At 45.2% G+C, this 12025-nt stretch overlaps 1 protein-coding gene across 6 annotated transcripts in view; it reads left to right on the top strand.

The window, feature by feature from the left end:
- Positions 1 to 12025, top strand: part of PIK3CG (phosphatidylinositol-4,5-bisphosphate 3-kinase catalytic subunit gamma) — a 40359-nt gene that overhangs the window by 3603 nt on the left and 24731 nt on the right. Inside the window, exons 1-5 of one of the 6 annotated variants that reach the window (XM_058190331.1) lie at positions 972 to 1095; positions 1611 to 1797; positions 4949 to 5063; positions 6289 to 6492; positions 9320 to 11314. In XM_058190331.1, coding sequence (XP_058046314.1) covers positions 9332 to 11314 — 1983 coding nt within the window. In that variant the 5' untranslated portion in view covers positions 972 to 1095; positions 1611 to 1797; positions 4949 to 5063; positions 6289 to 6492; positions 9320 to 9331. Of the gene's footprint in view, positions 1 to 971; positions 1798 to 4948; positions 5064 to 6288; positions 6493 to 9319; positions 11315 to 12025 lie in introns of those variants that run through there. The other 5 variants (XM_058190334.1, XM_058190330.1, XM_058190332.1 and 2 more) reach the window with 5 other exon arrangements.

Genomic DNA, 12025 nt, shown 5'->3' with positions numbered 1-12025 from the left:
ACAGGAACGGTAGGCACTTTTGTGCTCTTATGCACGCCCCTTATAGTCCTCTTAGGAATGGGTGAGGTCAATAGTAGACAGTTTTTGGTTGAAGATTTTGGGATTTTGAATAGAGACTTGTTGTGTCTTGCCCGCTCTCACCGCAGCCGGGATCTTCTTATCTGCTTCCGAACGCTGAAGAATGTCCTAGTATGCCTCCCGGCCCCAGCCCTGGCTCCATGCCCAGACAGGCTGAGGAGGAGGGGGCACCTCCCGGCCCCAGCCCTGGCTCCATGCCCAGACAAACGGAGCAACTAGACCCCTCCCCCACAGCATGTGAGCCTGAGGAAGGTTTATTACCAACAGCTGCCGACTGGAGTGACCCTCGCTTCAGGAGAATTGATAGGCGGCGAAGGGAGGGGCAGGCCTGGATAAGTGCTGAGTCATGGAGCCACACCCCATGGCCTATATAAAGGATCTGCTTTCTGGCAGTCTCTGAGTCAGGCAAAGTCGAACATATCTTGCTGAAGTCACTTTCTGGTCTCCTGCCTGCCTTGAGGACTTTGCTAGGACTTTGGCAGAGCTGCAGAGGCACGCCTGATTCGGATTTCCCTGACCCGGCCGTCAGCGGAGGAGTGGGACACGACAGAGACTATGGAGTCAGGTAATGAGTTCCAAGCATTAACAACTCTGTTACAGAAGTCATATTTTCTGCAATCAAGTTTGAAGCGGTTGACATTAAGCTTGAATCTATTTTTTGCTCTTGTAATATTGCGATTGAAGCTGAAGTAGTCTTTTACAGGAAGGACATTGCAATAGATGATTCTGTGTGTTAAACACAGGTCTTGTCGAAGTCGACGGAGTTGTAAGTTTTCTAATCCCAGGATTTCAAGCCTGGCGGTATAAGGTATTTTGTTGTTTTCGGAGGAACGGAAGAACTGTTTATTGTTTCTTTGGCCTAGTAAAGTGATCCACATAGTTTTCTTTTACAGATCGGAGGAAACCAACCTGTCAACAGCAGAAAAAAGAATTCAGAAGTTGTGTTTGCTTTATTTATTTTATTGTTGAAATATGGCTTGGTGGGGATAATACACTCCAGCAGTGGATTGCTTAATGGTGCGTCAATTGTGTAAGCAGACAGTATTTGCTATGCAAAATTGTCCCCTGTTTGATCTCTGTTGGCGACATCCTCCCTTAGCCACTCCACCTCTGCGGTTAAGGGACTTTTGTGGTACAACCCTGTCTGAATTTCTTTCCAAACTTCCCTGCTGTGTATTTCATTTGTTTTCTCTGCTTTTTTCTGTTTTTTTAAATCACTGGATTAGCTTTAGCTGCCTGCCCAGGTTTACTTAACATATCTCTACATTTCTCGCTGTGTAATAACTAAGAGGCGTTAGCAGCCCTGAAGGTTATTGTAACAGATACAGCAAATTTAAATAAATAAAAGAGGGAAGGGATAAGAGGCTAGCCATCAACGAGGCAGCGGTGGGGGCTGGGGGGTGGTCTAGAGGCAAACAGAAAGGAAAAATAATGACCTAACCTTCATGTTATTTGGGTAGGTGTTAAACTGGAAAGGGAGGTGAACTGTCAGTTGTTGATTCCTAGGCGTGAAGTTACATTTGTCTCTGCAGAAAAGTGGATCTAATCTGGAGGAGGATCGTAAACGAAGGGGTGAAATCCAGCAGATTCTGACGGGTTCTGGAGAACTGGTAGCGGAAATTTTGAGTAGTTCCGAGAACTGGCAAATACCATCTCTGGCTGGCCCCAGAGTGGAGAGGGAGTGGAGATTTTGCAATATCCCCTTCCCCCAGGAGTGGGGTGAGAATGGAGATTTTGCAATATCCTTCCCCTGGAGTGGGGTGGGAATGGGGATTTTGCAGTATCCTTCCCCTAGAGTGGGGTGGGAATGGAGATTTTGCAATATCCTTCCCCTGGAGTGGGGTGGGAATGGGGATTTTGCAGTATCCTTCCCCTGGAGCGGGGTGGGAATGGGGATTTTGCAGTATCCTTCCCCTGCCATACCCACCAAGCCACGCCCACAGAACGAGTAGTAAAAAAAGTCATTAATCTTAAGGACATTTCCCCCTTCTTTTAAGAAGATGTTGGATAATCATTTGTCTGAAGTGGTGTAGGGTTTCCTGCTCTGGGCAGGGGGCTAGACTAGAACAGGGTTCACCAACCTTTCAGACCTCAGGGACCTACTAAATTCATAATTTTAAATCCCGCGGACCACTAATATGATTTTTAAAAAAAAAAGATAAATAGCATTTAGTGCAATATAAGAAATGCAAATAATTTTTCTACGGACCACCAACAATTTCTCGCGGACTACCAGTGGTCCATGGACCACCAGTTAGTGACCACTGGACTAGAAGAACCTCCAAGGTCCCTTCCAACTCTTTATTATTATTATTAATTAGTTTTGCAGAATGCCGTAGAGCAACCTACTACGTCTGTGCTTCAGCAAAACTGGTGCAGTTTTTATTGCCTTTCGAAAAACCGGGTTCTGTCAATGCCGATCTGAGTTACTGTTGACAAGAAGATTCACAAAGTGAGCCTTTTCTTTGGCTAGCGTCCCATCTCAAGTTCCCGCCAACCCAGGTTCTCTTGGTGCTGCTTTCTTATTCAGAACTTCTGGAGGATTGTTGTTGTGATCTGCTTTGACAACACAATTGCTACACCCTTAAGTTGAGCAAGAGCGAAATGATCAGCTTTTGTCCTGGGCTTGCCAATGTCTTAACTGAGACATCCTCATGTGCAAATGACTTGTTCCTTCGTTTGTTCACAATACCGATACGGAGAAAGTATCTCAGATACTTCCTCGTCTTACGGGAAATGGGGATTGGGATGCTCTTGCAGATTGGTTGGATAGTCCCCGACTCCTAGCATTGTTCGTTGAGCTCCTGATTTTCTAGCATTCTTCCAGATGTTCCACCACTGTATTTAAAAAAAAAAAAAAAAGCTTTTTGTGTGAGTTGCAACCATTTCTCTGTACGCTACCACAGTTTCTGAAGCAGTCTTTGTCTTGACAAAAGCGTGGAGCGTGGAGGAACCTCCTACTATTTTACAATGGAAGCTTTGATCAGCTGAATCATCTAACAGAATAACGGGGTTGGAAGGGACCTTGAAGGTCGTGTAGTCCAACACTCCCCCCCCCATTTGAGCAGGAGACTCTATACCAATTATGACTAACCTTTTTGCCATCGCGTGCCAAAAGCGGGGAGAGCGCTAGAGGGTGCACGTGCCCACACCCATAATTCAATGCCCCCTGTGCCCCGCCTCCCCACTTTTTGTGCATGCAGGCACGACCCCCACTGTGCCCAGTTTTGGGCCTAGCAGGCCTCCCTGAAGTCTCCGGAGGCCGGAAAAGGCCCGTTTCCAGACTTCTGATAGGCCCGTTTTTCACCCTCCCCAGGCTCCAAGGGTCTTTCTTGGAGCCTGGGGAGCATGAAAACTGCCTTCCCCACCCCACAGAGACCCTCTGGAGGGCTGGAAACGGCCCCTTTCCTGACTTCCGGTGGGCCTGGCAGGCCCGTTTTTTGCCCTCCCTAGGCTCCAGAAACTTTCTTGGAGCCTGGGGAGGGCAAAAACGGCATCTCCTACCCCTCCTGGAGACCCTCTGGAGGCTGGAAACGGCCCATTTCCTGACTTCCGGTGGGCCTGGCAGGCCTGTTTTTTTTGCCCTCCCTAGGCTCCAGAAACTTTCTTGGAGCCTGGGGAGGGCGAAAACGGCGTCTCCTATCCCCCTGGAGACCCTCTGGAGGCTGGAAACGGCCCGTTTCCCGACTTCCAGTGGGCCTGGCAGGCCCATTTTTCATCCTCTCTAGCTAGGCCCCAGAAGCTTTTTTGGAGCCTGGGGAGGGCGAAAACAGCCTCTCCCACCACCCCTAGACGCCTTCTGGAGGCCAAAAACTCCCTCCCGGAGCCTCCGCGCGGGCCCTATACTTACCTGGCATCCAAAATGAGCTGCTTCAAGACTCCTGGGAGGGAGGGGCAGCATGAGCGGGGCCAACCGAAAATCCGCTGACCAGTGTGTGCGTGCGTGCCTGCAGATATTATTATTTTATTTTTATTTTGTCACAACAGTATACCCAAGCATCAACATAAATCAACAAAATATCATATAAGCATATATATGAGCAAAAGTATGCAATAATTGTATTAATTGGATATAATGAAAGGGAACAATAGGACAGGAACGGTAGGCACGCTTGTGCTCTTATGCACGCCCCTTACGGACCTCTTAGGAATGGGGTGAGGTCAATAGTAGACAGTTTTTGGTTGAAGTTTTTGGGAATTTGAGAAGAGACCACAGAGTCAGGCAGTGTGCTCCAAGCATTAACAACTCTGTTACTGAAGTCATATTTTCTGCAATCAAGATTGAAGCGGTTAACATTAAGTTTGAATCTATTGTTTGCTCTTGTATTATTGCGATTGAAGCTGAAGTAGTAGTGTGCCATAGGTCTGCCATACGGCCCTATACCACTGCAGACAAATGGCTGTCCAGTCTCTTCTTAAAAGCCTCCAATGATGGAGCACCCACAACTTCTGGTGACAAGCCGTTCCACTGGTTAATTGTTCTCACTTTTAGGAAATCTGCTTCATTCTAGATTGGATACCTCCTTGATTAGTTTTCATTCACTTAAGTGAACATCTATCAAGGCTAACTTTTAAAGTTGGGTAGGTTTGTCATTTTTCATCCAGATTCATTCTCTGACTTATGGGCTCCTGTACAATACAGATAAAAATAGGTGAAATTTCAATCATGCCATCCATATCTGCCATCTTGTGCCTTTTTCCCATAAACTGCAGACACCCCTCCTTCATCTTGTTATAATAAGAAATAAACTTAAGTTTCTCTTTTTCAGAATGAACAAATAACCGTATTTTATTCCCCCAAAGCCCAGCACTGAGGAACTGATAACCTGCACGTTTAATTCAATGTGATTACTTACTACTCTGTTTCTAGATCGATCAACTGAAAATTAATTGGATGAACAGCTCAAACTCTTAAGGAAACACTACAGTTGAGCTCTAGATGGGTTGAATTTGACGTAAAACAATTCAGCGTTTAAAAAGCCTTGGTGAGAAAAGCATAAATTTTGCATTTAGTCCATGAATGCTTAACTGTTGTAATCTTTTGAACTTTGCTCCATTGTTCATCATCCATTGAAGGACCAATTCCCCCAGACTTTTTTTTTTTTCATATCCCAGAATAATGTGCAGCGTGAAAGTGGTAAACATTTGCGTATTCAAAACTGGCATAATTTGGAGATCGGGTTCTTGAAGCGAACTTTCTTTCTGGTCTGAGTTTGGAAATTTTGTTTTTAAATATATATTGCGACACCTTAAAACCTGGGACTCCGTGAAAAAGTCTGCTTAAATAGAAATGAAAGCGTCCAATAAAATACAGATTGTTAATTGGTTCAGGGAGGCGAGATGAGTAATAAAAACTCAGAGTACCAAACAATTCCTCCCCCCCCCCCCGAAAGAAATAATGCAGTGAGTCACAAGGCAGCCGCACCCGACAAGTTGTAGCTTGTGCATCAAGTACCAAACAAACGAGTACTAGGACAAAAAATTTCCCGTCAAAATGTGTTGAGTACCAAATTCGATGAGTTTCAAAGCAGTTGAGTACCAAGGTGCCGCTGTAATTGTTATGCATAAAGTCTGTTCATAAACCGAGGGACATTTTACTGTGAAATATATCTTGAGTCTAATTTTTTAAAAGTTGATTAAATATATATCCAGTTTTCTTCCCAAAGTATATCATTTTTCACACTTAACAACCACTGCAGCATCAACTGGCTGATATTTATGACGGTGGCCATGTCCCGGGGTCATGTGATCCGCTTTTGCGACCCACAAAGTCAATGAGGACGCCTGGATTCACTTACTAATTCTAACACCTGCAGGGATTCACTTAACAAACGTGGCGAGAAATGTCGTAAAACGGGGCAACATTCACGTCACAAATTTCTCACTTAAAACAACACCAGTGTTGGGCTCGGTTGTGTGGTTGTAAGTCGAGGACTGCTTGTAATTATAATGCGGAAATAACTGCCTACTATTTTCATCCAAGCTGAATGAATGAGTTTTCTATTATTATTTTTTTCTTCCTTACTTGAGTAACTTTTGAGGCATCGTCCCGCCTATATTTTTTTTCAGCCATACGTTCCTCTTTTTTGTTGTTGTTGTAATGGTTGCAACTACAGCCAGGGTTTGTTTGACAGTTCTAACAGGAAAAGCATTTTTTAAAAAAACAAACACACACACACACAATTTTAAAGCCAACGATCTTGTTTATAGCCGAGTGGGTTAAAACTTCCTTCCTGGTTACCCGAAGACTTCCGTTGCCTCCACTGATGAGAAAGGAAGCCAGAAAAACAGAACATCACAGCCCGAAGGAGCCACTTTTCATGGTTGTGACTTGTTGCCATTTTAAAATAGAGCAGGATTCAAAACTATACAAATGAGGCTTCGGCAGAAATTCAGTTCCTGGTTCCCAGTCAGGTAAAATCTCTCATTAAAATTGTTGGATCGTGGGGGGGAAATTAACAATTCTACTCAGTCGTCGCTAGCATCCTGAAATTGTTTCATCTTTTGCTCTGAAACTTTCAGGAGATAAAATATGGCGATAAAATATGAAACTTTCAGGAGATAAAATATTTTTTTTTGTTACAAAAAAAAAAAAAAGCATCTAAAGTTTTGTTGGGTAAGCAGCCTAGCCCTTATTAATTAAGGAGGAACAGATCAAAATGGCTTGTATCCGTTTAGCCTTTCAGTTCATCTACGTACAGTGGGGAAAATGGAAATTATAAGACAATTTTTAAACACTTCTCATTGGTCAGGGGTGATCTAAAATGTATGTTGTTTGAAACACATTGGACAGGTTTTTTTTCCTCTGCAAATCAGCTGCTGGCGTGCAGGAGTGGATGAGTTTTGATTTAATCTAGGAAGACAGCTTTTAATTATTTTCATTATATAAAAATACTGCAGTTTTTTTCCCCCCCAAATAATTTTTCTCCTCTAAAAATAAATAAAAGACATAACATTTAGAGAGCAAGTGGTGTGTTAAACATTAATTATTTAAATACCAATGCTTTAAAATGCTTCAGATTTTAAACAGAAACAGTGTCTATTTAGTATTTGGAAATGGATGAGGAGGATGACAAAATATTACCTCATCATCATAAAATATTAAAAACAGCCTGTCTTTCTGGATTAGCACAAATCTCTTGAGTTGAACCCAGATTTAAAGGCATACAATTGGACTCTATAAAACAGATGTCTAAAAATTCTTTCTTTTCTATAACCTTCGTCTGGTTCCCCAAAATGCTACAGAGAAAAATGTGGAATTAAAAAAAGATAATAGAGAAATAACATTTATAGAGCAAATGCCACGTTAAACCCAAATCGTTTTTAAAGTGCTTCAGATTTTAAACATATCTCCACAAAACAGTGTCTGCTTAAATATTTGGAAACGATTGTTGTTGATGATGGTGATGAATGTGGATTATAATAGGTTAAACACGGCTTTGTCCTTCCAGTTAACGCGAATCTATGAATCCGGATTTAAGCGCATGCAGTTGGGCTTAGTAGAACAGATTTTTCTTTTTTTAAAAAAAGCTTTCTTTTGTACGACGGCCTTCTCATTTCCCAAAACGCTGCGGAGAAAAATGTAGGATTTTCTCATGAATTGCTTGGACTGTGGTACAAACGTAAAATTGAGGGAAGCATCTTATTTTGCGCACAGGAAGTCCAATTATAAGCCGCCTCGAGCTGCCTCTAGGCAAGACGGGCGCTGCATAAGTTTAATAAGTAAATAAATAAGTAAATTACTCTGTCAAGCCAAAGGTCTGAAAATCAGGAATAGAAGCAGCAACATTCTCAGCGGATTGATGGGGATATAATTAGACTTCAGGCTATGGGGGGAGAATGGTTGTACCCCCATTGGAAAGGCAATTGGGCAGTGGCTCAGAATGTTGATGACCGCAGCATTCTAAGCCCTCCCCTTCCTGGTCACATGACCCAGAGCGGAACATGTTTTCCACTCGCTCATACAGACAACATCTGGGCGTATAGTAGAGCATTGGTGTCAAACTGGATTTCATTGAGGGCCGCATAAGGGTTGTGTTTGACCTTGGGGGGGCTGGGAGGGCATGGCCAGGGTGGGCGTGGCCAGCTCGATGTCACTCATGTTGGGGACGCCTGTGGTGGCCCGAGCCTCTGCCAGCAAAAATGGGCTCACAAGCTCCGTTTTTGGCTGCAACAGCCTCCTGCAACCCGGAGTGGCAGGCCAGTGCGTGTACGCGCAGGTCAACTTGTGATTGCCAGGATGGCGCGCACATGCACGCGTGTGTAGCTTAACGTGGGGGTGAGTTGAGCTGTGTGCGCATATACATGTGCAATGGCCCACTGCTTGTGTGAGTTGAGCTATGTACGTGCCCATGCATGTTGACCCGCCACTCACATGGTCCGGTTCCTCTCACTCACCCCCCCCAAACCGGGCCACCAAGCTGAAAAGTTTGGGGACCACAGCACTAGACTATAAAATGAGAGCAAATCCCACTCCTTACTAGCATTGATGATGTTACCTAGTTTGGTAATGAAATGTCTGCAGGAAAACAACCAAGCTGTAGAGAACACCAGCAGCCACAGATCAACACACCACTGTTCGTATTTTAGCCATTGCCTTTTGGGGGATGTTAACATTATTTAGAGAAGCTATGCTTAATACAGAATGCATTTGAACTACTCTTTGCTATTATCTTTATTTTTTTTTAAATTATCATCAATGGAAGGAAAGCAAAAGGATTTAAAAAGAGCTTCCCTTCTGTTTGATTTGCTTTCATTAGGTAAAGATAAAGGTTCCCCTTGCACATATGTGCTAGTCGTTCCTGACTCTAGGGGGCGGTGCTCACCTCCATTTCAAAGCCCAACAGCCAGGGCTGTCCGATGACGTCTCCGTGGTCATGTGGCTGGCATGACTCAATGCCAAAGACGTACGGAACGCTGTTACCTTCCCACCAAAGGTGGCCCCTATTTTTCTACTTGCATTTTTTTTATGTGCTTTCGAACTGCTAGGTTGGCAGAAGCTGAGACAAGCAACGGGAGCTCACCCCGTTACGCGGCACTTGGGATTCCAACCGCTGAACTGCCGACCTTTTGATCGACAAGCTCAGTGTCTTAGCCACTCAGCCACCGCGTCCCTTAGCTTTCATTAGATTTGTGTAAAAAAAAAAAAAAGATTTTCGAGATTGTATTTAATATAAACTCAGCAGAGACTTCCCGCTCCGTGGGCAAAGAAATAACTTGGCATTGTGTTGGATTTTCCTAGACTGCCTGTGGCATGGAGCTGGAGAGCAACGATCAAGCTGTGGTTATGAGAGATGACAACAAGCGACGCAGGAGGAGGAGGATGAAGCCCTACTGTACAGCCAACACGTTGTCGTCCACGGAACTCATCTCTATCGAGTTTGTGTTCCCCACAACCAGCATCGTACTCGACGTCCCTACCAACTGCACGGTGGAGCAGATGAAAACCCAGGTCTGGATGCGGGCAGTGGAAGGCCACCAGACCTCAGACCTCTTCCGCAAGATCACGCCGGAACAATTTCTCCTCCTGTATCAGAAGAAGGGCCAGTGGTATGAAATCTACGACAAGCACCAGATCATTCAGACGCTGGATTGCATCTTATATTGGAAAGTTTTGCAGAAGAAAGTGGGCAAGATCCACGTGGTGGAGAAGACCAACCCCCCCGAGGAAGTGCAAGAGTTCCAAAAACGGCTCAATTATTTGATTGGCTATGACGTCACCGATGTGAGCAATGTGCATGACGACGAGCTCGAGTTTGCCCGCCGTAGGCTGGTCACTCCGCGGACGATTGAAGTCTCCTGCCGGGATCCCAAATTGTATTCCATGCCCGCTTGGACTACATCCAAGCCGCTTCCGGAATATTTGCTGAGTAGAATTGCCCACAATAATATTTTTCTCAACATCCACAGAGGAACCACCAGCCAGAAGATTAAAGTGGCGGTGGATGATACGCCGGACGTCATCCTCCAGAGCTTCTTCACGAAAATGGCGAAGAAGAAGTCTTTGATGAACATTCCCGAAGACTACAGCGAGCAGGATTTTGTCCTGCGAGTGAGTGGCAGGGATGAGTACATTGTAGGTGAGACACCCATCAAAAACTTCCACTGGATAAGACAGTGTCTGAAAAAGGGGGATGAAATCCATCTGGTCTTAGATGAACCACCGGACCCGAACCAGGATGAAGTTCAGAAGGAAGAATGGCCCTTGGTTGACGATTGCACTGGAGTTTCGGGATATCACGAGCAGCTCACCATTCACGGGAAAGACCATGAAAAGGTGTTCACCATATCTTTGTGGGATTGCAACCGTAAGTTCAGGGTCAAGATCATCGGCATGGATATCCCCGTCTTACCGAGAAACACGGACCTTACGGTCTTTGTGGAGGCTAACATTCAACACGGCCAACAGCTCCTTTCCCAGAGGAGAACAACCGCTAAGCCCTTCACCGAAGAGGTTCTGTGGAATGTTTGGCTTGAGTTTGACATCAAGATCAAGGACCTTCCAAAAGGAGCCTTGCTCACCCTGCAGATATATTGCGGCAAAACTCCCGTGCCATCCGCCAAGGGTAACCTCCACCCTCACGACTCACCTTCCTCTGACCCCAAATACAAAACTCAGCTTCTCTACTATGTCAACCTTTTGCTGATAGACCATCGCTCCCTGCTCCGAACGGGGGACTACGTCCTTCACATGTGGAAAATCCCGGGCAAAGGGGAAGAGCAAGGAAGCATCAGCGCGGATAAACTGACCTCGGCCACCAATCCGGATAAAGAAAACTCAATGGCCATTTCGATCGTTTTGGACAAGTACTGTCACCCCATCGCCTTGCCGAAACACAAGATCGCATCTGATCCCCAAGGGGACCGGGCCAGATTTGAAATGCCAAACCAGCTGCGGAAACAGCTGGAGGAGATCATAGCGACCGATCTGCTCAACCCGCTCACCCCCGAAGACAAGGAATTGTTGTGGCATTTCAGGTACGAAAGCATAAAGCACCCAAAGGCCTACCCTAAGTTGCTCAGCTCGGTGAAATGGGGACAGCAGGAACTAGTTGCCGAAACTTACCAACTGCTAGCGAAACGAGAGGCGTGGGACCAGAGCGCTTTGGACGTTGGCTTGCCCATCCAGCTTCTGGATTGCAACTTCTCGGATGAAACCGTGAGAACGATGGCGGTGCAGAAGTTGGAAGGCTTAGAAGACGATGATGTTCTCCATTACCTCTTGCAGCTGGTGCAGGTAAGATAGAGGGACGTTTCTGGGGTTTTTAAGGTAAAGGTAAAGGTTCCCCTCGCACATATGTGCTAGTCGTTGCCAACTCTAGGGGGTGGTGCTCATCTCCGTTTCAAAGCTGAAGAGCCAGCGCTGTCCGAAGACATCTCCATGGTCATGTGGCCGGAATGACTCAACGCCAAAGGCGCACGGAACGCTGTTACCTTCCCACCAAAGGTGGTCCCTATTTTTTCTACTTGCATTTTTATGTGCTTTCGAAACTGCTAGGTTGGCAGAAGCTGGGACAAGTAACGGGAGCTCACCCCGTTACACGGCAGCACTAGGGATTCGAACCGCCGAGCTGCTGACCTTTCGATCAACAAGCTCAACGTCCTAGCCCCTGAGCCACCCAAATCTTGGTTAGTACTTGGACTGGAGTCTAGCAAAAGTTGCCAGAGCTGATAAAGTGGGTTTTTGTTTTTGTTTTTAAAAAAAGGGAAATAAAAAAGAAGAAATCTATAGCAAGCAGACACACGAATGTGCATACAATAGTGGCCAAAATTGTGGAAGCCTTTTGGGAAAAGTATATTTTTGAGGCTTGATGGCTGATAACATCACTTTTTTTATTTTTGGAGTTTCAAGATAATCCTATTCCACTGCTGGAATGGCTTGGAAATAGCCCAGACCTTCATCCAATTGAAAATCTATGGAGCCAACTAAAGAAACTGGTTAGTCAGA

The sequence above is a fragment of the Ahaetulla prasina genome, chromosome 7 (assembly GCF_028640845.1).
Source record: "Ahaetulla prasina isolate Xishuangbanna chromosome 7, ASM2864084v1, whole genome shotgun sequence".
Taxonomy (NCBI): Eukaryota; Metazoa; Chordata; class Lepidosauria; order Squamata; family Colubridae; genus Ahaetulla; species Ahaetulla prasina.
The sequence above is the reverse complement of the archived record's forward strand: the minus strand, read 5'-3'. Positions and strand labels throughout refer to the sequence as shown.